General features: G+C 38.4%; 1 protein-coding gene across 10 annotated transcripts in view; it reads left to right on the top strand.

Annotated features, from left to right (window-relative positions):
* ERC1 (ELKS/RAB6-interacting/CAST family member 1) overlaps positions 1–25,656 on the top strand; it is a 275,197-nt gene that overhangs the window by 82,359 nt on the left and 167,182 nt on the right. For 6 of the 10 annotated variants that reach the window (XM_088164632.1, XM_088164629.1, XM_088164630.1 and 3 more), the window contains 5 exons: positions 1,170–1,337; positions 18,085–18,222; positions 19,691–19,831; positions 20,900–21,040; positions 24,606–24,641. In XM_088164632.1, the coding sequence (XP_088020758.1) occupies positions 1,170–1,337; positions 18,085–18,222; positions 19,691–19,831; positions 20,900–21,040; positions 24,606–24,641 (624 nt within the window). The remainder of the gene's footprint in view (positions 1–1,169; positions 1,338–18,084; positions 18,223–19,690; positions 19,832–20,899; positions 21,041–24,605; positions 24,642–25,656) is intronic. The other 4 variants (XM_088164633.1, XM_014869999.2, XM_014869996.2 and 1 more) reach the window with 1 other exon arrangement.

Raw genomic sequence — 25,656 nt, 5'->3', positions numbered from 1 at the left:
ACTTCGTGTCTCTGCCAGCCTGTGCTGTGCAGAAGGACCAAGAAATTCATTGATCAGCCTGTTTACTCTGTGTGACTGATGTCCTGTAATGGATTCAGCTAACGGGAACCAAATCTGATAGTGTCAAATAAGATTAGCAGCCAGGCTGGCAGATTTGAGCTCTGTCTGAATGCTGAGTGGATAGGGGTCAGTGGGTTTCTTTTGGTATCGTGAGCAGGTTGGTGGTGTTGGATTTCGTATTCCACAATAGTCTTTGAGATTAGTCTGTGCTCTGTGGTGACCTTACTCTTGTCATCAAGTTTATATTCAGGTAGCTCTGATTCCTTCTTCCATTTCCTTTGTCTTGTGAGCTCTGTTTCACATATGGAAGAGAAATACAGAAGGAAAAGCAAAAGATGCTCAACATGCAGTTTTGAAGTTTGAGGTCAACACAGAGTTCCTAGAGTGTATTTCTAAATTCACTCAAGCCATGGGAGCTCTAAGTGTGTTTGTGTGTCCAAATTGCACCCACAATATCCTGTGCTGTGTCATTTGTTCAATTTTACCTTTAATATAACACTACATGCTGTGGAAAACATGTTATATTTAAACTATTACTTTGCTTTTTAAGCCAAAATATTCTTAGCCATCCTAAGGTAACCTCTTTCCAGTTGTGATCTACAGTGGCTGCAAAGAGTTCTCCTTTCATTACCTTCAGGCTCAGCTACTTCTGTGATTCAAACCTAGAATATAAAGTGACTGTGTGGTACGAGTCAATGTTTATTCTCTAATTATTAGTAATGTTTCAAATAAAGGGATCTGTTTTCCTTGCATGTGAGGCTACTTCTCCACCACATATTGTATTGACTTCTATTTTGAGGAAAAAAAAATTCAATATTGTGTGTGATACAAGCCTGAGTTGTACGTGAGAAATATGATTTCAGGTTTTCCAAGAAAGGAGCATTTTTCTCATATAGTTGGGAATAACACAATTGATTATTTTTGCTATTTAGTCTCCTGTCACTTATGACAACTGTTCTGTCCTCATATTTGTTGAATTCTTAAAGAAAGAGGATTTAGATTTCTGAATCTATTTCCCCTTTATTTCCCCAGTGGAAGTGTAGTTTTAGTTGCCTGAGGTTTCTCTCCTTCAGTGCTGAGCAAAGCTTGTTCTGCATGTGTGAATTCAGGTGGACGCGCTGCGGTTACGTCTGGAAGAGAAGGAGACGATGCTGAACAAGAAGACAAAGCAGATCCAGGAGATGGCAGAGGAGAAGGGCACTCAAGCAGGAGAGATCCACGACCTCAAGGACATGCTGGAGGTGAAGGAACGCAAAGTGAATGTTCTTCAGAAGAAGGTAAGGTTGGAGAGCTCCAAGTCAGAGGAACACCTCTGATACATCTCTGCTTCCAGGGATGTCAGAAAGCCTGAACTGGGATGTACATTCTGGAGATTAATGTTCGAGTCCATTGATGTAGTAGGAATATGATGAAGGATGAATTTCAGTTTGAATTTTTGACAGAAAAAAATAGAATTCAAAACAGAGGTTGTTGCCTGTCAGTGACTGCATGTGCTGCTTCTGCTTCCATTTTAATATTACCAGTGGCTGAGGCATTTTTATAAGGGTACATCATCTGAAAAATCAATCATTTCCCACCCAGTACCTCACCAAAGCCACGCTGATTTGGAGCACAGGGCACTGGCTGATCATGACATATGTGACTGAATGAATGGGGGGTTGTAGTAAATGCAATTAGGATGATTTTTCTGTAACCTACTTGGAAAGGTTGTGAAGAACTTTGTGTAACTTTTTAGAAATTCTATATTATCATACTTAATATTTCTTGGGAAGTGCTAGAATAGGATAATCAGACTATCCTTCATATCTTTTTGGATAAGAAAATGTAGGCTTATCAATGAACTGGAGGAGGTCTGGGTAAAAAAACATGTAGACTATGTCAGACAAATTGGAGAAGTTTCCCAAAGGGCGTTGAGTCCTAGGGCAATGGATGTCATTATGGATGATTGTTGGCAAATTGCACACACAATATATCCCAATTTTCCTCTGCACAGGGTGAAAAGAACCAAATACATGTATTGCAAGAAATTTTAACTTGAAGTACATTTTTCCAATCTATCTCTGTAGAGAAGCTGTTCTTGGAGCTCTTATTCAGTGTATTAGGCTGAGGATGTGGGTTTTTTGTTCTGTTTTTTCCCTAGACCTTTAAACATTTCTACAGAATTCTTGTGATATTAATAGTTCAGAATATTGATTAATATCTGACACCTGGCCAATGCCTTTTCTTCTTGTCTGTAACTGTAAATCATGAGGGTTTAGGTCATGTTCAGCTCTGTTACAGCAAACATCATGTGGGAATGGAAGTTCAGGCATGGACTTCAGCCATAAATAAGTCATTAATAATTCCAGAGCAGAAGCCCTAATTCTCAGTCTTCACGGTCTCATTTTTTTGACTGTTCTTCTTCTTAGAAACACAGATTCCTAATTTTTGTGTTGTGTTTCTTTTTGTTTTATAAAATTGGTCATGCACTCTCCAGACACAGATTGAGATCCCAGCTGAATGTTTAACCAAGAAGTGGGGAGTCTGACATTTGTGTAAACGTTAAATGTCACTGAGGTTGTTTTATTTCCATTCACTCTTATGCTGCTTTCTCACACGTTCTTGCTCTACTTGACACTTGAGAATGATCTTTCATGAGATCATTTATAAACAGCTCTAAAAGTTCTTTTTTTTAATACTTGTTTTTTTGACACCACTGTAATCCATCTTGAGACAGTTTCATCTTGTGTCTTTGTGCATCTGACCTGTTTTTTCAGAGCTGTTCCCTGCTGCTTTCAAGTAAAAGTACCTGGTCTCTCCAGGTTGGAAAAAAAGGACCCAAGCCTTTAGGTCTGTTAGGGTTTAGGTGAAAGATTTGAGGTCCTGTTTGCCTGGATGGCTCCACTGAGGATAACACTGCCATAATAAACTGCAATTTGTGGTGTTCTCTAGACCTGTCTCTGAGCTTCTTCAACAAGAACAAAACAAAAAACAAACAAAAAAAACCCCCAAAAAGCACCAAACAAAACAAAACAAAACAACAAAAAAACCCCAACAAAACAACAAAAAAACCCCAACAAAACAACAAAAAAACCCAAACAAACCTCCCCCCCAAAACCAAAAAACCACACAAAACGCAACAAACCAAAAAAAAAAAAAACCAAAAAACCAAAACCAAAAAAACCCCCACCAAAACAAAGCACCATAAAATGCTTTGGGCTGAGAGGGACTTTAAAGCTCATCCAGTTCCAGTACCTCCTGCCATGGGCAGGACACCTTCCATTAGGCCAGGGTGCTCCAACCAGGCATTGAAGGCTTCCAGGGATGGAGCATCCACAGCTTCTCTGGGCAGCCTGTTCTCTATAAAAAAACATAGAACCTATATGTATAAAAATATATATTTCCTGCTGCTAGCTAGAATCACATGCAGAGAGTTGAATTTGCTTTAGCCTTGAAGTTGCTGGAGGCATTTTCTTTAACATGAACAGTTAAATAGTGAGAGTTGTAAATTCAAAGATTTTTTTTCTCCTGTTTCTGTAACTAGCTAACCTAGAATATTCTTGTAGAGAATCCAGGTGACAATTATTTTATCTGAGGTTTGTGGTACAACATGTAATTCTTTTGGTTTTTTTGTATAGCCTGGGGTAAATAAGTGGAAGTTCAGCCTTTAAAGTTCAAGGATTGATGTCTTTAACTGACATTTTTAATTACTTGTCCAGACCTGGAATTGAAGACTAGATGTGAGATTTTCTATAGATAGGGCTTTGCATTTTCTTCTTCTCTTTAACATTTTTCCACAGAAAAGCAGAGCTTGAGAAAATACCTAAGGAAGGACTTGTCTGATTTTTTAATATGTATTATTTTGGAAGTTATGAGAACTTGAATAAAATCTGTTTCAGGTGCAAGGGAAAAGTTATGAAGTCTCATTTTTATCTGGTATATATGGCTGTCCTTTTATGACTGCATAAATAGCTGTTTCTGCCCTCTGCCTGCAAAGTCAGAAGCCTGTAGCTCCTCTCATATAAATATTTTTCTCTTAATCCTTATAAACTGTGATTTATTTTTTCTGGTTTTGCATTTCTAGAATGCATCTTATTAAAGTGCACATCTTGTTTTCTGCTTTATCCAAGTGGTGTCTTTCAGACCTTCCAGGACAGTTCAGAATTCTATTGCCATTAAAAAAAAAAAAAAGGCAATCTTTAAACTTTTACCTCCATGCACAATAGTGTTTTTATTCCTCCCTCTGGTTACAAACTGGGATGTTCAGACAGGTTGGGTTTTAGTCTTATGTTCTAGTTGAAGATCTGAAGATCCAGTTTAAAGTATCTTCAGAGGTCATAGATAATATAGGTAGTAGTTTGTCTGGGTTTTTCTTTTGCTGGCTTAGTTATCTGATAGTAAATGTTTGTTTTAAGTTTAAATGGTACTCAGGCATTTTAATTGAATAGAGTGGAAGATCATGAAAGGCACATGGTACAAAAAGTGCTTTTCTTGTATAGTGTTAATTAGTATTTTTCTATGGAAATAATATGTGTTTGGAAGCAGCAGTTATGAGAAGGTACAGAGTAAAGATGTAGTGGGTTGAAGGAATTAGAACAAATTAAGAATTGGGTTAGTGGATACTATTCAACCAGTTTTCACCAAATACTCTTCCCTCAGCAGATACTCAGATATTTTTGAAGTGGGATGTTTTTGAAGTTAGATTCTAATCAACTAAATTTTGTACACTAATATTTTGTAATCCTAGGTGCAAAGAAAATTTGGAGCTAAAGCTAAAGTGATAAAGATCTGAAAATAACAGAATTTATTAAAAATTAATTATTTGCATAACTTGGCCATATAAGAAGAGTTGGTTACTTCTTTTGAAATTTAGAGGTTGCCTGTACTAGAATGTAGCCATAGTTGAATGGGTATTTGGACCTCGTGATTTTTTTATTTTCTGTGACTGTTTTAGATGTGCAATCACCTGGTTACACTGGCAAGGAATTGTTTGGCATGGTGCCCAAAACTGTGCTATCCTAAATTGCTGCTGTTGAAACAAAAAAATATTTAAAATGCACCCTTTATTTTAGGGTCTCTGTTTGGATTTATTAACACAGAGCACCTCATTTTGTTTGTTTTGGTTTGTTTTGTGAACCATTATTTCTGTTGTATTGGTTAAAGCTGGTGAACTATAAAATATACTTTTTAGCCATCCAAAAGTCAAGGTTTACTTGCTTTACTGGCTGATTAGAGATGAGTTAAAAGACACAGAAGAAGATTATGAACAACAAAGATCTGAAAAATTAACATGACAATTGGCATCATCACTGATACCCAGTAGGCACCAAAGTACATTTTCCAGGTTGCTGAGGAAACCACATGCTTCATATTTTAAATCCTGGAGTCTTTCCAGTTCTAAGCTCATACAGCAATGTTGCTTGGTAGTACCTTTATTTTAGACAATGGAAGTAGGGCATATGCTAGAAATTTGGAGACTTTGGCTTTGTGTCTGAAAATTTAATGCAAAAACTTCGTTTTATAGAGCTTCAGGATTATTTTTTTCTCATTTCATTGAAAATGGATCTTGCATAAAATTTCATTTTAAGTTGCTGGAAGTCAAAGCCAAGGGTTTGCATCTTTGAAAATACAATAGGGTCCATGCTGGGAAAATTTGAAATCTGAACCTGAAAAACATTAAATGGTGCTTCATTACTCTTTTTGCTACATCTGTCTATCTGTGCTGATAGACAAGGAAGAAAAGAGAAAAGAAAAATCAATATTTTGCAATGAAAGCATTTTAATAAATAGCATTTTGGACAAAATATAAGCAATGGTACACTGAAAGAAAAAACAAAACGGGGAATCAGTCACCTCTTGCTTTGGGGGCAGGTCATGTTTTGTCTTGGGGAGAAGGGTTAACACTCCCTTCTTTGTGCAATGCAGCTGCAGGCAAATAAAATGCAAGTTTTAGTGTCTGAACATAGCAGTGTTTTTGGCAGCTCCCCATGCTCTGTGTAATAATTGACCTGTGATAAAGGAAGGACAGAGATTTATTTTTTACCTTGGTGGCTGTGCTGACTTATTTAGCTAGAATTTGGGAAGGTTTCAAATGCTCCTGCACTTTTGAATAAGAAGCATTGCCTTTCTCCACAGGAAATCAATGTCCTCTGCTTTCCAGAAAATTTTGAAATCAGAATAAATATCTTATGCTTAATGATTAGAAATACTGTGTGGCAGGAAAGAGGGGCTGCAAACAAAATGTGTAACTGAGTTGTTTAAAATCAGTGGTGCTCGTAGTTACTACAACAGCACTCTTGGTTTAGTATTTCTAACTTTGAAGTGCAGTGTTTGTACTTTAAAGTTTATTTTCTTCTCTCTTCTCTGAAGTAGGTTTACCTACTCAGACAGCTCCTGTGCCACAACCCTGAGGAGATGAGAGAGCTCAGAGAAGAAACTGCATTTTCAAAGGTCTAATTCAGTTTATGGTCGTTTCATCGAAGGTGTGACCTTGAACTTGCCTACAAATGAATGTATGGTTTTCTAAGAATTCATAAAATGCAGGCTGAACTTCGAGACATGCCTTTGAGCCTCTCTAGGATGGCATCTAGTGCTTGAAAGTCCCAATGTGTCACACACTGTGACACACTGGTCAGTGTCCACACTGACCAATGGCTTGGTCATACTTGCAGGGTGTCCAGGTCTCTCCTGTGTGAACTGGACAGTGAAGAATAACTCAGCAGCAAAGGGCCAAGACTGGCCCAGCAAAGATGGGCTGGACATTCATTTACAAAGTGGGTGTGCATGTGCCTTCCTGTGTTCAGACCAGATGATTTTTTGCCTCTGTAATGTTCCTGTGGGCAGGTTCATCTCTGCTTTTAATGTGTTTGTATTTGAATCAGGGACATTTAAAGAGGAGCACCAGAGTACAGGCTCAGCTCATCAGCCCAGATTCTGCAGGGAGGTAAAGGTGGGTGTGCTGCACCTCCTGCTCAGCTGGAGCTGGTGAAATAGGTGCTCATCTGCAGGACCTCTGGGCTTATCTGTGGTTACTGCACTGCAGAGAGAGAGAAAAGACAACAACGACCTCTTTTGGGGAAAAAAGGCCAACTTTATTGTACAGACAGCCCATATTTAAAGTGTGTTATGTGCAGCTAGGATAGGACAGTAGTTCATTGGACAATTGGGAAAAACATCCCTGGGACAGCATTTCCAGATGTCCCACGGGAAAGACACCAGGTGTTAATCCTTATTATGAATTCCATTCTGTTTTTCACCATGTTATCACTCTGGGACACTGCCTCCCTAACTGAAGCTGCAGTCAGCTTGTCAGCCTGGGAATGGAGCTGAGAGTCAGGAGAAATCCAGGCCTGAAAAGAATTTCCAAGCTGTAATTCCCTAGCTCTGTGAATGTGTGTGTCCACACTTACCCAGCCCCATTACAGGAGTATTTCTTCTGTCAGAGCTGTACTTCTGCTCTTCTTACTCCTGGTCTCAAGTCATGCCACTGAACTGGTTCTAAACCCAGTTCAGAGATTGTAAACGTCACAAAAAAGACCAAACACCCCCACAGGCTTGTGTGAGCTTCTTTATTAAATCTGACAGACGTGACCTCAAAGATGTGTCCTGGAGGGCCATGAGGAACTTGTGTCTCTGTTTCCCTGAAGGAATATCAGACCTCTTCTGCTGCTGCTTTTTCTTTCCTTCAGACCTTTCTGGTACAGGCTTGCTGACGACCACTGAACAAAACAAAATTGAAATTTGTGCCTTTTAGAGATTTCTAGAAGCTATTCTGGCTTCTTGGTTACCCTTTATGTCCAAGATGCTGCAGTAAGTTTTCTTTTCACCAGTATATTTTTAGAATCATTTTACCATCTAGGGTGGGATTTTTAGATAATAGTATTATCTTGAGTTAGAGGAATAATAGGAAAAATTAGACAGGCTTTTAATCCCTCATCTCCCTCAAAATACCACTTGTGGTAGCAATGAAAGTGCCAAAGAAGACTGAAGAGGCTTCATTATGTGAGTTCAAATTCAGCATAATTATCATGTGAGATTTTTTTTTTTCCCATTTCTGCCATCCAGGTAGATTAGTTTAATTTCCACGTGGAAAATTAAGACACAACACAGAATTAGTTTCATTTTACAGTGAGCCATGGCCACTTTGAATGTAGGATTCTTACCCCTCCATTTTGACTTTCCAGTTCTCTGACAGTCTACCAAAACCTTTCAGAGTAATTGCAGCCCAGCTCAGGTGACATGGTGTGTTGTGGTGGTTTGTTTTTCTTATAGGAATGTACAACTTATAAGATGATATTAGGGCAGGAGAATAGCACAGTTGCTTCCTATCACTTTTAAGCTCCTTGCTAGTTCAGTTTTAAAGGTGGCTTATTAGCATACAGAGGTTGTTAGAGCAGCTTCAGGAACATCCCAAAGATTTGATATTTTCTATTATTTTGATTATTGTTTTTTTAATAAGATACATTTTTCTGATTGGAATATTGATCTAAAAGGTCCACAAGCTTAGCTTGAGACAGTGTTTTCCATGATATTTTCACTGGTAGAGGTGACAGTGAGTTCTCTAGGGACTTACCCAAGGAATATACTATTTATGCTATTACAGTAATTTTTAATGCACAGTTATGACTGTTACTGCAGTATCTATGGCAGACAAACCTACTGGATTCAGAATAAGGTTTTATGCCTGCCTGTGTTATAATTTAGAATTTTTAAGTGGAAAATATGCTTCTTTATATTACTTTCTTTGGAGCATTTTGTGGTGCCACAGTAAAAATAAAAACATCTGGATTATATGTAGGATATGTACCTATATTCCCAGATGTATGCTAATATTCTTTTAAAAAAATCAAATGTTGGCTCTGTGTGAAAGACAGCAAGGCAGTTTCTTATTTTGAGAACTAAAGTAAGGAATACTCTGTCCATTTATATTGATGTTATTAAAGAATCTCCCCTGTTGACTTTAGTAACTGAAGTGCTTAATTGGTTTTTTTTTCTGAAGTAACCCTTGTAGATAAGTAGGCTCACACAGAGATAGAAAGCAGGCCTGTGACATTGCTGATGTTGATTCTGTAGTTGAGCTGCTGCACCAGGTGAGGAAGGGTTTTAAATTGATGCACACTGCTCTAACAGTGTCACACAAAATGGAGAGCAACAGCTCAGTTGCAGGGAAACTCCATTGCAAGTTTCTGGTATGATCTGAAACCACAACTGAGCAAATCTGGCAAATCTGTCATAAATGGAAGGAACTTTTTTAGTATCCATGAAAGAGGAGAAGTCACTTTAATACTATGTCCTTGGGCCTTGAGATAACCTCTTGATTGGCAAGATGGGACAATACTCATAGGTAGGGAGACTGACAAATTCTGGTTTCTTGAAGAGATCTGGGAAGACAGCCAACTCTGGGGCCCCTTGCCTTCATTATGAATTAACTGTGTAGTTTTTCTGGCAAGATAAAGCTAATAAGCTTTGTTGGTGTATTCACTGTTGTGCAAGACAAACACAAACTTCCCCATGACTGAAGAGGCAGGCAAAGCAAGGGCGTGTGCCATTTTTGAGGTCACTTACATCAGTCTTCCTCACATGGCTTCTCTTTGCTCTCTGGCTTGTGAGGCATCACAGTTTCCAGAGCTTTGCTCACCAGGCGTTTTCTGCCCCTGGGGATTTTGTCTGAGTTTTGTCTGGAACAGACATCAGTGTGTTAGTCCACTTCGGGATCTTCCCTAGAGCAGGGAAGGAGTCATTTTTCAGTTTAAATCAATAGCTTCCTGGATTCAGGAGTGAATTTTGAACCCACTATGCTGAACAGTCTTCAAAGCTGGGTGTCTGCACAAATTTATATAGTCTTTAGGACTGTCATAAGGCACAAGTAGATTTACAGCTTTCAAATCTGTGATTTCACCCAAAGGGTAAGAAAACTGGCCAGCATGGAGTAGTGTAACAGAGAAACTAAGGTCCCTTTGTCTCAGGACAGCATGCATTTGATACTTAGGATGCTCCTCTGCATGATGAAGAGGTTCTAGCAAGTGATGGTACTAATTTAATGCATTAGGTTCCTAAAATCTTTTGGGATTTATGAATATGGACCAGTAACTAATGTGAGAGTTTGATATTTAGTCACCTATCATTGTGTTCTGAATTAATTCTGTAAAAGCAGTGATAGCTAAATACTGACAAATACACACACACACACAGACACACAGATATACACACTCTCATATTTAGCATTTACAGTATGACTTCCTAATCCCTTGCTATTCATCACTCCATATCTTTTCCAGGAGAATGAAGCAGGACAATTGCAGCTGACTGGCCATGTTTTACACTGGGATTAGAAGCATCCCTCCTTTCCAGAGCTTTTCCTTCAGGATTAGGACAGTTTTACCCTACAGTGTATCTTTGATCATAATAAATCAGTGATTTGGGCAAAGTAATTCAGTGCCTGAATCTAATTTATTTTAAAATCTTTGTTCAAGTTGTACAGCCTTCTGCTTGAGCGAGCCTAAAAGATAATGTAAATGGAGTTCAGTTTGCTGTGAGGATTTCCTTTATAATCAGCATTAAATCCCATGTTCCCATCCTATCCATTGGTCTGCCTCAATGGCTGATCTTTCCTGCTGCCTGATTTCCATTCATGGCTATCTCAGTGCTCTGAGGAGTTCATCCTTTCCTCTCTTTGTGTCTTTTCTTGACCTTTTTTCCTGCTATGAGACTGTGGTATGTGACACTGTACTGTATGTGTCTAACAGGGGAGGTATCAGTATTACAGTAGCCTTACTCTGTGTAGAACCAAAACCAAAATCTCAAGCAAGTCAGAAAAACATCATCAGTATTGCTGAGTAACAGAGATCAAATTGTCATACAACGAGGACTGTCTCTTTCACAGTAATTATCAATGAAATATGGTTTATCCAAGGAAAGAAGTTTAATTGTTAGTGTAGAATCCTTTTCACTTTACACTTCTAAAATGTTACTTTGAGTGCTAACCTTGTGAACCTTGAGATGTTCTAAAAGCAATGTTGCAACTTGTTAGTTTTATTCTGCTTCTTACAAAACAGAATATCAGATCTAACTTAACAATTACTAAGTTCAAATTTTCCCCTTGTTTTATCAGCCTTGCACAATAAAGTGCTTTTGGTTTTCCTTTTTTTGAACATTTGGGATCCATCAATATGAAATTATTCCAATTTGTAGCATTTGTGTTTTCCCTGTAATGAACTTTCCCAAGTCAAATCTGTGCACATTTCTGTCAAAGCCTATTCAGAGACTTGGAACAGTTGTGAGTAAAACCCAGAATAGTTGGGTTTTTAATTCTTTTGTGTTTGGTAGGTCGTAGGAGTAAAACTTTGGAAAACACAGCCTTAGAGATTGCTTCATAATGTCAGGACACAGCTGAAAGGAGAATTAGCATGATGTTATTCTGCGTGATTAGGCCAGGATTTCAATAAAATGGATGTTATTTGTAATTAGATTGGGAAATTAATTACCAGATGATTTCAATTATCGTTCTCAGTATAATGACATTTTAATATATATGAAATAAATGAGTAATATCTAAACTTCATTGAAGAGGAGCAGCACAGTTTAAGCTATTTTGTTTTGGTATTTATGATAGCATTGTTTTGTTTTGAATTACTTGTGGGAATGAAAGTATCTGACTCAAGCTGGAACCAACAAATTGTCTTGATGAACAACCAGGGTTCAAATCTTGGTGGTGGATAATGGCTGCAGTCTCTTACCTGATGCACACAAAAGGGGTCACCCAGAGAAGCTCTAAGATAATCAAATGATAGAGAATTTTTAATGGATTGTGTAATTAACCATATGTAACCAACCAACTGGCTCACATATTGCCAAATCAAATCTCTTATGACCAGGTTTTATATTGCTGTTATTTGGTTGCATTTTGCATGAAGTATTGTTTATTCATATTAAGATTTGTATGCTTTGAGACACAGCCAGTATCAGTGGGCTAAAAAATGCCTTCCCTTCATCTCAAACCCCCTGCCTTGTGCTGAGCAGTGTCCATGGCAGGATTTTGATTCAGACACTCTGCTTTTAACTGGGTCAGGCTATTGATGTTATTGAACCTCCTCAGAATGAAGCAATTCCACAACTAAATTTAACTGGTTTACAGCTGTCTGAGGATCTGAGTCATTGCTACACATTATTACACATATTACACATTATTCTAATGTGTAATATTTTCTAGGCAGTGTTTTGGAACTGAGACAATGCTTAAGAACAACATATACATTGGCTCCCATGAAAATGTGAATTTCAGGATATTTACCAACTCAAAAATCAGTTTTAACTCTTGGAGTCCTAAGTCTTTTATTTTTTCCCCCACTATTAGGATTGGGCTTGAGTATCTTTAGAAGCTTATAAGGAAAACTCCTCTCAGTATGAGATTTCAGAAAAAGCAAACTTTAGTGACAGGATTGTGTTAGGTTTGAAGGAAATTCAAGCTATTTATTAGCAGAAGAAAAGGATTGCAAACATGATAGTAATATTCTGATAATATGATTTGAAAGATCTGCTCAAATACTGCTTGTTATAGGGAATGTGACAGTACAGAAAAAACCTTTACTATTTAGAAGATACTAGAATTAAAATTCACTTTATGGTAACTGTTGTTCTTAGTTCTGCTTTGCAGTGATCAGCAAACCAGTGCTACCAGAGAGTGACTGGGTGTGCAAAAGAAAGGAAGACAAAGAAAAAGAAAGGGATAGAAATAGATGTCCTTAGAGATTATTATTTAAATATAAATCAACTGTTTTTCTGGCTGGTATAAATATACTTACAAAGGACCCTTGTATGAAAAGGCAATGGAAAGAGAATAGTCTATTGGATCAGTGTCAATTCTTTGTTGCTGCTTTACTAGAGGTACAAAAAAATTAACTGTCTGTACAAGTTAAGTCAATTTTTCTTGAATCAGCACTTCTTGCTGTACACCATTCTTTTTTCAAGTCAAGCTGATTGCAAGCTTAGGTGAAGAATAAGGCATTAATTTCATGAAGTGTCCTGCAGTTCCTAGACTTTTTTATTCTCTGGCTGCAAGTTGTTTGTTTTGAAGCAGTAGCAGTGTGTCTGTTTGTGAACCATCGTTTATTTGACAATTAAGGTTTTACTTTAAATAGAAATCACAAAACTAAATTCTTTGTCCTTTCAAAGCACTCTTTTTGTAAAGCTAAACTCTACAGAGCTTTATGCTAATTTCAAAGGGCTTTTTGCAGATTGGCGATCACAATAGTAATAATGACAAAGATTTTATCACCTGGAAAATCAAGCAACTTTGTTTGTTTGTTTGTTTGTTTAATTAGGAGCTGTTTTGAATTTTAACTAGACCCTGTGTAGCAGTTCCTATGTTTGATTGTGTAAGATGCACCAGAATGCTGGAGTGTAGCCATTTAAAATTCAGTTTTAGTCCTGTCCTCCTCTGTGCTGTCGTCACCCTTTCTAGCCTGGTTCTTTTTCTTAACGTAACTGTATGTTCCTCTGTTAGGAACATACATCTAAGACTCCCTGTATCAGTTTGAGGTGTTAAAAAATCCCACCATTTTAAAGCCAGCAACATCAGGACATTTCCAAAGTGCATAATATTCCAGCGTGATGCTGCAAAGGCAGTAGGGTTCCAGGTAAGCATTGCAGCAGAGGAGCAGTGCAAATAAAACTTTATTGGGAAGCAAAATAAAAATTAATCCAGTAGTCCCTGGGATGATTTTTAGTATGATGGTTCAAGAACAAGAATCTCTGAATATAACTTGACAACAATGCCACCATATTAATATCACTTGGTTGGATCTAAAAGTAAAAAAAAAAATTCCAAAAACATTCTGAGTGTAGCTGAACGTTGGAAGAAACTCTGATTTGCATTTGCCAAAATCTTATTGAAAAAAAAGAAAGATTGTTAGATCTGTCCTGAACTTTAAAACAACTTTAAAATCTCACCCTTGTAAAAAGACATGCTTTGCCTGAAGCATCACATTGTTGCTAGTATTGGGAATTTAACCTTTAAAATGAATAGCAGGAACATTATTTTCAGTGTTATGATTCAGTACAGTACAGAATGATATTCACTCATGTGACAGACCTTACTTCTCACACTCACAGAACCTGTTACTGCTAAATTAAATACTCATTTTTGCAATTCATTCATTTTTGCAGGACTGCTCTAGTGGTGCTTTTGCAGTAGGAAGGCAATTATAATGGTGAGGTTTTCAGTGTGACATGGATAAAACTGGAGCTTAATCTTAGAAAACTACCCAGTAATATCTTACAGACTTCCATTATGTTCTCCAAAACATGACATGAAATACAGTAATAGTTATAAATCGAGTAGTACAGCTTTCTTGAACAGTCTCTGAGTACTTAAGGTGATCTCTCACTAACCTCTTTTTTTTTCCCCACAGCAGTATTTTTTTAATATTTTTATACAATCATGTCTGTTTTAATTATTATGTTGTCAATTTAATTTTGATGCAAGCCCATCTTTTTCAGCTTCTCAAATGCCATGAGACTCCAGCAATTCAAGTATGACTGTAGGCTCTCAAATTTTTATTACTATTTAATTACTATTAGTAATTTTACATTAAAGAGAGCAGCATGTCTCGACCTAGACAGGGCTGTAGCTGTTCTGTCATCACATGCCTGCTTACTCACCCACTCTTCCTTCCAAAAATGCATCTTTCGTCCCCATGTTAGTATTCCTGATGTGAATGAAACATTTCTGCCTGTGATTGGTGATAATCCATCATCTCCTTGTGGTCATTGACCCTGGAGCTGGAGTGACCAATAGTGCCTTTATAAAAACCAGGCAAGAACTGTTTGGAAAAGTAACAGCTTATGTGAAGTTGTTGTTTATTTGGATGGCTGTGCCACAGGAATGGAACAGAAACCTTCTGAAACCCCTCTGATTATTGAGATCCTGTTTACATTGCTGCTCCCCCAGGGGAAAGCTGGGATCAAAAAAGTGGAAGGCTAAACAGAACTCTGGGATGCTGTTTTGCACATCTGCTCCTGTATTACTCTGCAGGAATACTATCAAGTGTTAAATTGATTGTGGAAGAGATTTAATGACCAGTTCACAAACCCACTTCATTTATTCAAGAAGTCACTGATAGAATAGAAATCGTATTTGAAGTGTTCAATTTCCTCCTGCCCCAGGGCATGGCAAGAGGGTGGACACTGTCTCTATGGAAGAATTTCTTGGCTGAAGCATGATACACAGCATCTAGTAACCTCTAACCAGAGGAATCTGGGAATCTAGTGGCCTTGATGACTATCTAACTAGATGTTTTGTTTGAATCCCTGGGCTGTTTTTAATTTGCATTTGTGTGGGCTTTTCACTGAGTCTGTATTTGCAAGAAGTAGAATGCTTCCCTGCCTTTGGAGCAGAATGTTAGAGGAAGCTTCTCTTGCCTCTGCTCTGTGCTGCAGGGCTGGAAGGCAAAATAATTAGTTCCACACAACTAAGAATAAATCACCCAAGTTCAAACATGATAGTGCCTGACAACTGGTAATGTTGGAAAAAAATACTCCAGTAAATCATTATTGATGGAAAAATCGGTGTGCAGAGTAGATGATGCCAGTGTAGCTTTGTGTACCTTTACAGCAAGGATAAGCTTGCTAACTTAGCCATAGATTGCTGGCTTTATGCTGCAAAATAAGTAAATATGGCAAGGACAAAAAGACTGTTAATAATTAAAAATAGTATATACTTTTCCTTTTTATTTTTGGAGGTTTTTAGAAATATGGTACAGTAATATATATATATTCCTTAGGTTTGTGGAATATTTCTGAGGAGATTTATCCTCTCTGAGTATTTCAAGAATAAACAGTTCTCATTCCATCTTTGTGCCCCTCTGTGTTCCACAGGGCTTGGAGATTCCATTGAGATTTATTTCATCTTTTCATGGGTAGCAAAGAAAACCTATTTTGGTTTTCTGGTTACCTGTTTCATTTTCATCAGTTATTTGAAAATTTGTTCTGAGTGCATTTTTTTAAATTTTTTTTAAATTTTTTTTTTTAAATGTTGGGAATGCATTGTCTATTCTTTTTTGAAAGGGTTCTCAAACTACTTTAAAGGACATGAGAGCAAATTTCTTCATTTATTAAATATGTGGACAGAGTGTAGACTATTTGCTTTCTTCTTCAGGTTAGAGAGAGCCTATACTTATTATTTGAGAGAGAGCCTATATTTATTATTTGTTACAGTATTGCAGAATTAGGAGAAAAATGGAATGGAGACAATTTACTGTTGAGTGTGATTTCATAGGGAAATTCTGCATGTATTATTACAGAAATATTTCAGTTTTGACCTATAATGCCAGTTCCAGTTTTGTGTAATCTAAGGATCAGGTGCTTCAGTTATCTTACCCTGCAAAATGCAGAGCTGGAGCTACATTGGGCTTTTTAGGTAATGCCTAAATATGACTGGCAATATTTTGGCATACCTGCTGTTCCCTAAGTGATAACAAACCCCACCATTCATTGCTCCAGAAAAATAAGCATGTAGACTGAAGGAATAGACAGGTTCACACTTCATACATGTCACATTTTTGGTTTGGGTGTTTTTTTAATAGCAGAGGGTGCAGTTGCAGTGGGGAGGTGCAGCAGTCATACATAGTGCTGTCATAGCAAACAATGTAATTAAAACATGAAAATGCACGCTGGCCTTGTGCAAATAAATGCTTGTGCTGCCTTGGTAAGCACCTTCATATGTGCTGAAGCTGAATTATTTAGCTGCCTCTCATGTGTGGTTTGCTCCCAGCAGAAAGCCACTCTGCACTGTCCCCTCTTCAGCCAGCCACAGCCTTTGGCCAGAGTGTTTCTCCTCCAGAAGTAAACACGAGTCTAAGAATAACTCAGCCTTTTTTGTAGTATATTTTCATGGTTAGCTGTCCAAACGGCCAGCCTGTCTAGACAGCTGATGGCACAGGGAGCTCTGAAGTCAAAAGCAGCCACTCTTGGGCGTGCTGCCTCCTGGGCAGCCCTGTGTTAGAGCTAGTGGGGTTCTTGTGAAGCTCCATGGGCTACGAGTGTGTGCTAACAAGGCATTAAACAACTGATATGAGTGTATAAAAAAAGGAATTTTCAATTCTTAGTTATTTCTGACTGCCATGGTATGGCTCTGGTTATGGTTTTTTGGTGGTCTTTAATTTTGTTTTATAGCATTGTGCCCAAATTCAGTTTTGAGCATAATTCTGAGGTCTAGTACTTTTTTTTCTAATAGAAGCAAATGATGAAGATAAACCAGTCCCCATGTTCCACTGTGTTCCAGACGTAATTTCAATACAGATAGCAAAGCATTAGTGCACAGAGCAGTGTCACAGAGCCATTTGCTCTGTAATCACAGAAACTCTGTTTTTCCAGGGTTGAAGATTAAAACCTGAGTACAGTTACTGTATTTCCAGTAACCAAGCAGCTGCTAACAGGTGAAACAAAAGGCTAGTTAATGCTTTAATTTATCATTATGAATGAGGGACTAGGTAGCCTTTAAGGTTGTCTGGTCACAATATTTCTTGCAAATATCTTTGAAACTTGCTGCAGGTGTTTTGGAGCTGGATACCTTACATGCCACGTGTCATTCCTTAGTTTATTATGTGCATTTGCTGATGCAAGAACTTGTCAGAACAACAAAAAAAGGAAGCAACTGAGAAGTCTGTGTACACTTTACTCCTCTGTTGATAAACTTGTTTTTGACATGTTATCATGTTAACATGTCTGTTTCTTTTGATGTGCATATATGCATGAAAGGGGGTTGGCATTAGGTCTTCTCAGTGTATCAAAAGATATATTCAGAATTCCTAAACAGATGAAATTTTACACCCACAGAAAACAAGACTGGTACATTTTGATTGTAGGAAAGTTTACTGATTCCTTGTTGTTATTTGATGGGTTTGGTAACATCACTTGATGTTTTGAGGTAGGATTATAAGAACTAGGCTTCATTTGCTTTAAGAATAATTTAAATTATTTCATATACCCTAACTTGATTTTGGATGGTTTCCCTTGCTGTTGTCTTAAAATTGACTCCTTTCGTTCAAGATTGAAAACCTTCAGGAGCAGCTGAGAGACAAGGAGAAGCAGATGAGCAGCTTAAAGGATCGAGTGAAATCCTTGCAGGCTGACACCACCAACACTGACACTGCCTTGACCACGCTGGAGGAAGCGTTGGCAGAAAAAGTGAGTGTGGGGAGCCCTGCAAGATCCCTGGGGAGTTCCCGCAGTGCTGCCCCGGGCGAATCCCATGCCCATCCCGGTCCCGTGCCCATCCCAATCCCATTCCTGTGCCCATTCCGATCCCGTGCCCGATCCCGTACCCATCCTGATCCCCATCCTGATCCCGTACCCATCCCGTTCCTGTGCTGATCTCGGTCCTGTGCTCATCCCAGTCCCGTTCTGTGCTCATCCCAATCCTGTGCCCATTCCCGTGCCCATCATGGTCCCCTTCCCGTGCCCATCCTGATCCCATTCCTGTGCCCATCCCGATCCCGTGCCCGATCCTGATCCTGTGCCAGTGCCCATCCCGATCCCATGTCCGTCCCGTTCCTGTGCCCATCCAGTTCCTGTGTCCATCCCTATCCGTTTCCCGTGCCCATCCCGTTCCCGTGCCTATCCCAATCCCGTTCCCGTGCCCATCCCAATCCCGTTCCCGTGCCTATCCCAATCCCGTTCCCGTGCCCATCCCGATCCCGTTCCCAAGCCCATCCCGTTCCCGTTCCCATCCCGTTCCCGTTCCCATCCCGATCCCGTTCCCGTTCCCATCCCGATCCCGTTCCCGTTCCCATCCCGATCCCGTTCCCTTCCCATCCCGTTCCCGTTCCCGTTCCCGTGCCCATCCCGATCCCGTGTGCGCGTCCCGGGCGGAGCGGCCTCGTCGGGCCCGTTCCCCGCTAGAGGGCGCTGCAGGACGCGCCGCTGAGGCGGGCCCGGCGCCGTTCCCACAGTGGGACCGCGGTGATTCTCCTGATAAATTGACTTTTTTAATGCTCGATTTTCAGGAGATAACCGGCTCACAGACAGACTGTCCTGTTCTCTTTTAGTGGGACAACTTCTTGGGCTAGTTGTATATTTTTTTTCTTGATTCCCAGAGAAGCAGCCCTACAGCTCCTTTAGTCTGTTAGATTCTATTAACTGTGGTTAAACTTTACCTGAGGTTGGGGAATTTGCTTGTGTTCTTTCATATTCCAAGATATCCAAAGCTCCACTGATATCTAGAGTACTGAAAAGTTATTTTGCTGCCTTTTTATACTGTATATAAATCCCAGCATCACATAGGCACTACACCCCTTCTTCTCTAAAGAACCACTGATTTAACTGTACATTTTAGAAAAGTAAGATTTAAATAAATCAGAAAGGAATATGTAATACATCCTGGTCTAGGTTAATTTTGATAATCAGAACCGGATGAATTGGGTTGCAGTGTTACAGTAACTGAACTTTCAGGGATCCAGAAATCCTGGTATTTCACAGCCATGCATCCATAGATTTCTCACGTTTTCTCCTTGAGGATCTTTACAACTGTAAAGAAAAGAAAATGGCAATGCACTCCTTCTCTTCGTTTAAAGTGTGTCAGAAGTGTTGTGATAAAAAGCCTCAGGAGCTGAATTGCCTAGGAGGGATTTCTTCACGGAGTGCTTTCTTTTGTCAGGAAAAGACCATTGAGCGTTTAAAGGAGCAGCGTGACAGAGATGAACGAGAAAAACAGGAAGAGATCGACAACTACAAGAAAGACATTAAGGACCTGAAAGAGAGAGTCAGCATTTTACAAGGAGATCTCACAGAGAAAGAGGTTGACCAGCAACACGAATCTATTGTGATACAATTATTTGTTGTCTCTATTTGTGTTACATTCGAGATGAAGAAAACTGTTCCTTTATAGTAATTGTCCTTCAACAAAGCTGATCTGGTAGAGTACATCATTTGAGAATTTGCAAAGCATCAGTGTTTCAGAACCACCTTTTCAGGGATAGCAGCCATCCCAAGTTAATCTTGTTAGCAGTGACTGACAGCTGGTCAGTGATGGCATTGACTGAGCTGTGCTTATAGACAGCAGAAGGCTGGGATCCAGTTTGTCCCAGTCGGAATGTGGGGAGGAAGGAGCAGAGGCTGATCAAAGCTGTGGGTGCCAAAAGCATGAGGATAATGTTTGTTCCTTTATGCAGACTACACAGCCAGTTCTTTTGACTCTCGAGTCTTTTTTTTGATTAATTAGGTTGATTGTTGGTAATGAGCCAGTTGGCTAGACAAATTACCTTGATTATATGAGAGAAATATAAATGTTCTCTGTTCCTCTCTTGTGTACTTACAGTCTTTTTTTTTTCAGAACTCAAAGTAAAACAATACAAAAATATGAACCCAGAAAGTACCAAGATTTTTGTCTACATGGAAATCAGCATTTGACAGGGAAAAAAAGTGAACACAAAAATTGTTTAGAAAGAAAGTTGTTCAGATTTCTTTTGGAGTAAAGTTTTATGAATCAGTTTTACCCCATGGAAGCTGTATACAGAAATGCTTTCAACTCTCTCAGTGGCTAAATCTTCTAACCACATATTATTTTAAATACAATTTTATTGAAAACAAATTTTTCTTAAACATCACTGTCACTGGAGCACAAGTTCCCATTTACAAAATTGTCCGTATTTAAAAATTATATAGAAATTAATTTAGTTGAGGTTTTATTTTGATTCTGAAAGCCTGAATTGAGTCAAGCTGTCTTAAGTCAGTGACACAAACAACCTGAAAAAAATGTTATAAATTAGATCCTGAACATAGTGTGAAGGCATAGGAGGAAAGTAAAGAGAAAAAAGGAACTAACTATTACACTTACTCGATGATTATTTCACATCTTTTAATTTAGACATCATTACTGGATCTTAAGGAACATGCTTCATCATTAGCTTCATCAGGACTGAAGAAAGATTCAAGACTCAAGACACTGGAAATAGCATTAGAACAGAAAAAGGAAGAATGTTTGAAGATGGAAACACAATTGAAGAAGGTAATCTTAGTGCATGTTTATATTAGTGTTGTAAGCATACAGTTCTAAACACATTGCCCATGTCTACAAAGAAAAATTGGGGTCTTAAGAGAAAATTCTTTGAATTTCTTCTCAGCAAGAACTGTGAAGCTCAGCCTGTCAGAAAGTACCTTTCAGATACACTACATGCAGTAACAGTGCTGTTGGCTTTTTTCTTAACAGGTACTGAGAGTTTGAGGCTTGGTCTGCTTCAGTACAGTTCATACCAGCAGTAATGCCATTAGATTGATGCAACAGCCAAAAAAATAACAGCTAAACATTTCACATACCAATTATCAATGCCTATAGGTGTTAATGGGATAAATTCAGGTGCAGGGTTGGCCCTGCCCAGAGGAAAGCATAAAAACAAATGAGAAGAATATGCCACCTGTGAAGTATGTGATTTGGAGTAATCAGCTCAGACTTGTTTAGAATTCCTGTTTGTGGGTGCAGGGTGGGTGTTAATGCACCTGAGAAAGGTGTAAATGAAACTCTGTACATGCTTATCTAGACCCATGTCTGTCCTGTTTCATTCTATCACACAAAATCAGCTGTTCTGTTACTCAGCATCAACAGGGCTCAGTAGCAAGAAAAGGCAGCTGTACACATGTAATTGATCTCACAGGCTGTTTTCAGTGGGTATTTCAGAACTGTACTTAGCAGGAACATCTGCTAAATGGACATGGAAAATAAATAAAGGCCTCATACATCGCTGGAGTTCTTACTCAAAAGGTCCCACTGGGAGGTGCTGATAAAAAAAAAAAATCCAAGATTTTATAATAATCCAGAGTACAGATCAACATCTGAAGAGGTCGATTAAGATATGATAATTGCATGAGGTGCACTTTAAATTTCTGTACATGACCTTTCTCTGTTCTGAAGGACAGAGAAATGAAGGACCCTTTCATTGAATTCTCTGCCATGAAGTGCAGTTTCATCCTGTGTTGCTGGTAATGAGTTGACAAATCTATTATAGCTAAGATTTGCCAGAGGTTGTTAGAGCATCTCCTCATCCAAAGAAGCTACCTAAATCATGGTCAGGATGGTTTCAGTTCTACAAAAAAAAAAAAAAAAATTGGATAGCCTACCATTATTGATGTGAAGCAACTCATAGTTACTCAAGAAAATATAGTTAACATTCACTTGAATGTGTTTTATGCCTATAGTAAGTTTGAATATTTCTTTAATAACTCTTTTTCCAGCTGTTTTTAATTTCTTAATGGGTTTTATTGTAGCATTCATAGAAGAAAAGAAGAAATTTTTAAATGCATTACCGATATTTATTCAGGCAGTTTGACATTTTCCAGACAGATTAGTTCCTTCTCATCCTCGAAATAATTATGACAGATAATCCAGCTCCATTTTAAAGCTTCTAAAAACTCATTTTTGCACTGCATTGTTAAAAATTGCAAAAAATTGTCATAATTAGCCTTAAAACTAATGGCTACATAAGAGCATTCAGTTTAAAACTGAATTAGAGGTTCATTCTTTTATTACAATATCTTAGTGAAAATTTGCATGAGTCACATGCAGGAAGCAAGCTCTCATGTAGCTCCTTAAGAGTAAATGGCTAAAAAATATTTTTCTTTTAGGTTCTTCCCCCACAGTTTGAATGGAGATGTGTCTAACATCAGTCTTGCTTCCCTTGCCTTGTGTTCCCAGTGAACAGTTTGAGTACTTGCAGTCAAATCTATTAGCCCTAGAAGTTAAGGAGCTGGCAGAAGAGACGGAACTGGACCACTGTTAAATAAAGAAGATTTGTGTAGTCCTTGCAAAAAAACTCTTGCTCACCTCCAAACAGTGAGCCTCAGAGAAACTGTGAACTATGCAAGCTTCCCCTTCTTCTGTAAAAGGGATTTAATTTTACACTAAACACGAATATTAACCAAGTGGAGTGCAAGGGTGCTGAAAAGTTGTTGGTATTGGTTTTAGTCCATGTCAGTCTCCAGTGTCTCACTTGAAGTATCCACTTGTTGTTGTTGTTGCTGTTCCTCTTCTCACTAATAGCTGTTTTGTTATTGATCCTCGACTTTGTGACAAAAACTGCCGTGGTTTTCATATTGGGGTTGTTTTTTCAAATAATAATACCGTGGTTATGCAAATCTGTGTGCCTAATGTTCTGATTATTCTACATTCACTGCTTCTGTGCTCAGTTGTCATCCTGCTGCCAGCAGGAGATGCAGTGGGAGATTCTGAAGGTTGAAAGCAGCTCATAAATCCCTGTTGAGTTTACATGGCCTGGTGTCTTGTCTTCATTTTGGCTCAGATGGAATCATTGGAGGCAAATCACACATAGGAGGTTCTCTCCCTGTTTTTTTGTAAAGTGCTGTTCTGCTCTGTGATGATTTTTCTTTTCTTTAGGAAAATCTTTGTCCAAACTACTATTTTAATGTATTAGTTTTACAGTGAAAAAGTTTTCCTTTAGTTGTTTTTCTTCAGGATACTCTTTTCCCAGCATTTTCTGTCTTGCCTTTCTCAGCCAGTATACTTTATTTCGTTTGGTTTTTCTAATACGGGAGAGACCAACTAATATTAGAAGTTTTTCCAGGAAAGATGAGTGGATTTTTGTCCATCTTCATTTCCAGTGCATAGTTTTTCTCCCTATAGATATACTCCTTATTTTTAGGGAGGAAAAAGAGTCAAAACCATATGTTAACAAACTTGCCCTTGCTGCAGTTCTAGGAACTTTTCAACAGAAAATGTTAGCAGTGATTTCCTGCCAGGAAAATACCTCTACATTCAACAGGCTCACTCAGAGGTTGTTTGTTTTTGGTTTTTTTTTCTTTTCTGCTGTGGTATTTTTTCTTCACGTTCAAGAGAATATTATCTTTCAAAAAACAGGAAAAAAACTGACTGAATGAAGTGTTGATCCAAATTCTGTCTTTCCCAAGAATTAGCTTGGCTAGTTTAATACAGACTCCGCTGCTTTTTATTTTTGAACATGGATTTTTCTCCCACACTGAAAATATTGCTGATAATATTGGTAGATGAGGCTGGCTTTTGTTCTCAGCTGATAATTTATTTTTTTTCCCCAAAGAAGGGACAATAAATGATGTATTCAACATAGAAAGAAAAAGGCTACCAGGGAAATCAGGATTTCTTGTAACAATAAAAGTAAAAACACAGCAATTGTGTTCAGCATTTAGATAGTGTCAGAGACTGAATTAGTTTTCTAAACCATTCAGCTGTCTTGAAATTGATACAAAGGAAGCACTAGGAATTAAAGTTCTTCTCAATCTGTGAAACTCATCTGTAAACCCAAACAAAGAACTACTTTAAACATGTGGGGGCTGGAAAAATCTGTTAAACTGGGAAAATCAAGATGGAATTTGCAACCTGCACCAGGGTAACTCTCCATGTTTCTCATGTTCCAAAAGCTGCTTAGTAATGCATGCTAAAACCACTAATTAAAATTCTGTTGTCTTAGTAAATTAATGCTGCAGTTATTATTTTAAATTCTTTTCTTGTTGCATCTTTTCTGTTTCTCTCTCACACTGTTCCTATCCCAAATTTTCTCCATCTTTTCCTGTCTTCTTTCTCCCTTTAGCACCCTGAAGTTTTATTGAGTCATCCATCCAAGCTAGTAAGTTTCCTGGCAATCTGAGATGCTGTTGCCAGCACATTTAATTTTTTGTGTTGCATGTGTATTCACCTGTGCTTTTATAGTTGGACCAACACGGAGTGTATTGGTGAATTCCTTTAGTAGTGGGTATGGACAATATGGATACAAACAAAAAGCAGTGGGATGTCTGACCTGTCATGTTCCAAAAAGCTTTCTGAGATGTTTTTTACTGTTTGAGTGCCTTGGTCTAACTGCATTTTTGTTTGGACAGCTTAATATTGTGTCAGTGTTTTGTTTCCCCTTGCTGCTGGTGCTTGAAACGTCCTGTAGCTTTTCTGTCATCTCCATTGTATGTGCATTTTCAGAGCAAGGTGGTGCAATTTCTATGCAAATCAAGCTTCTGTAACACTGGGCACAGCAGCACATTAGAAACAGCAACTGAGTTGTAGCAACTGAAAGATTGCTAAAAACTTGTGTAACCATTCAGCTTGCTGGTACTGTGTCAGTTTAATTTTGGATCCTATTTCCAGCCTCCTGTTTGATGTCAAAGAGCACTCCTGTCAAGGAGTGTTTGTATAATAATATCTTGACACTGTAAATTACGTAATCCAAGGTGGTTTTCATCAGAGATTTCTTTTGTGGCTCTGTGCATAAAACCTGGTGATACAGAACTTTCAGGAGTCTGATACCTGTGTTACTCTTGGCAATGTTCAGGGTAAATGGACTTGTCTATCCTGACAATCACTGTCTGAGAGTCAGAGAATTGCTGAGGCTTGCAATTGTTCAGTTTTTGTGGCATCCCATATCAGAAATTCTTTAAACCTGGCTAAATAGATAAGGAGATGAGAAAATGAGGTAAAATACAAAGCGATTGTAATGGGTGCAAATAGGCAGAAGAACTTGTGTCAGGAGAGCACATTCCCACAAAATCTTTAATAGCATGTACAATTTTTGAGACTCTGAAGTCAGAAAATAGAAGATATGGGAGCAAACTGTATTTTATTCTCCAGTATGATATAGCAAACACACAGGATAA

The sequence above is a fragment of the Sturnus vulgaris genome, chromosome 5 (genome assembly GCF_052056855.1).
Source record: "Sturnus vulgaris isolate bStuVul1 chromosome 5, bStuVul1.hap1, whole genome shotgun sequence".
In the NCBI taxonomy this organism is placed as follows: domain Eukaryota; kingdom Metazoa; phylum Chordata; class Aves; order Passeriformes; family Sturnidae; genus Sturnus; species Sturnus vulgaris.
This window is presented reverse-complemented; position numbering and strand designations above follow the sequence as displayed.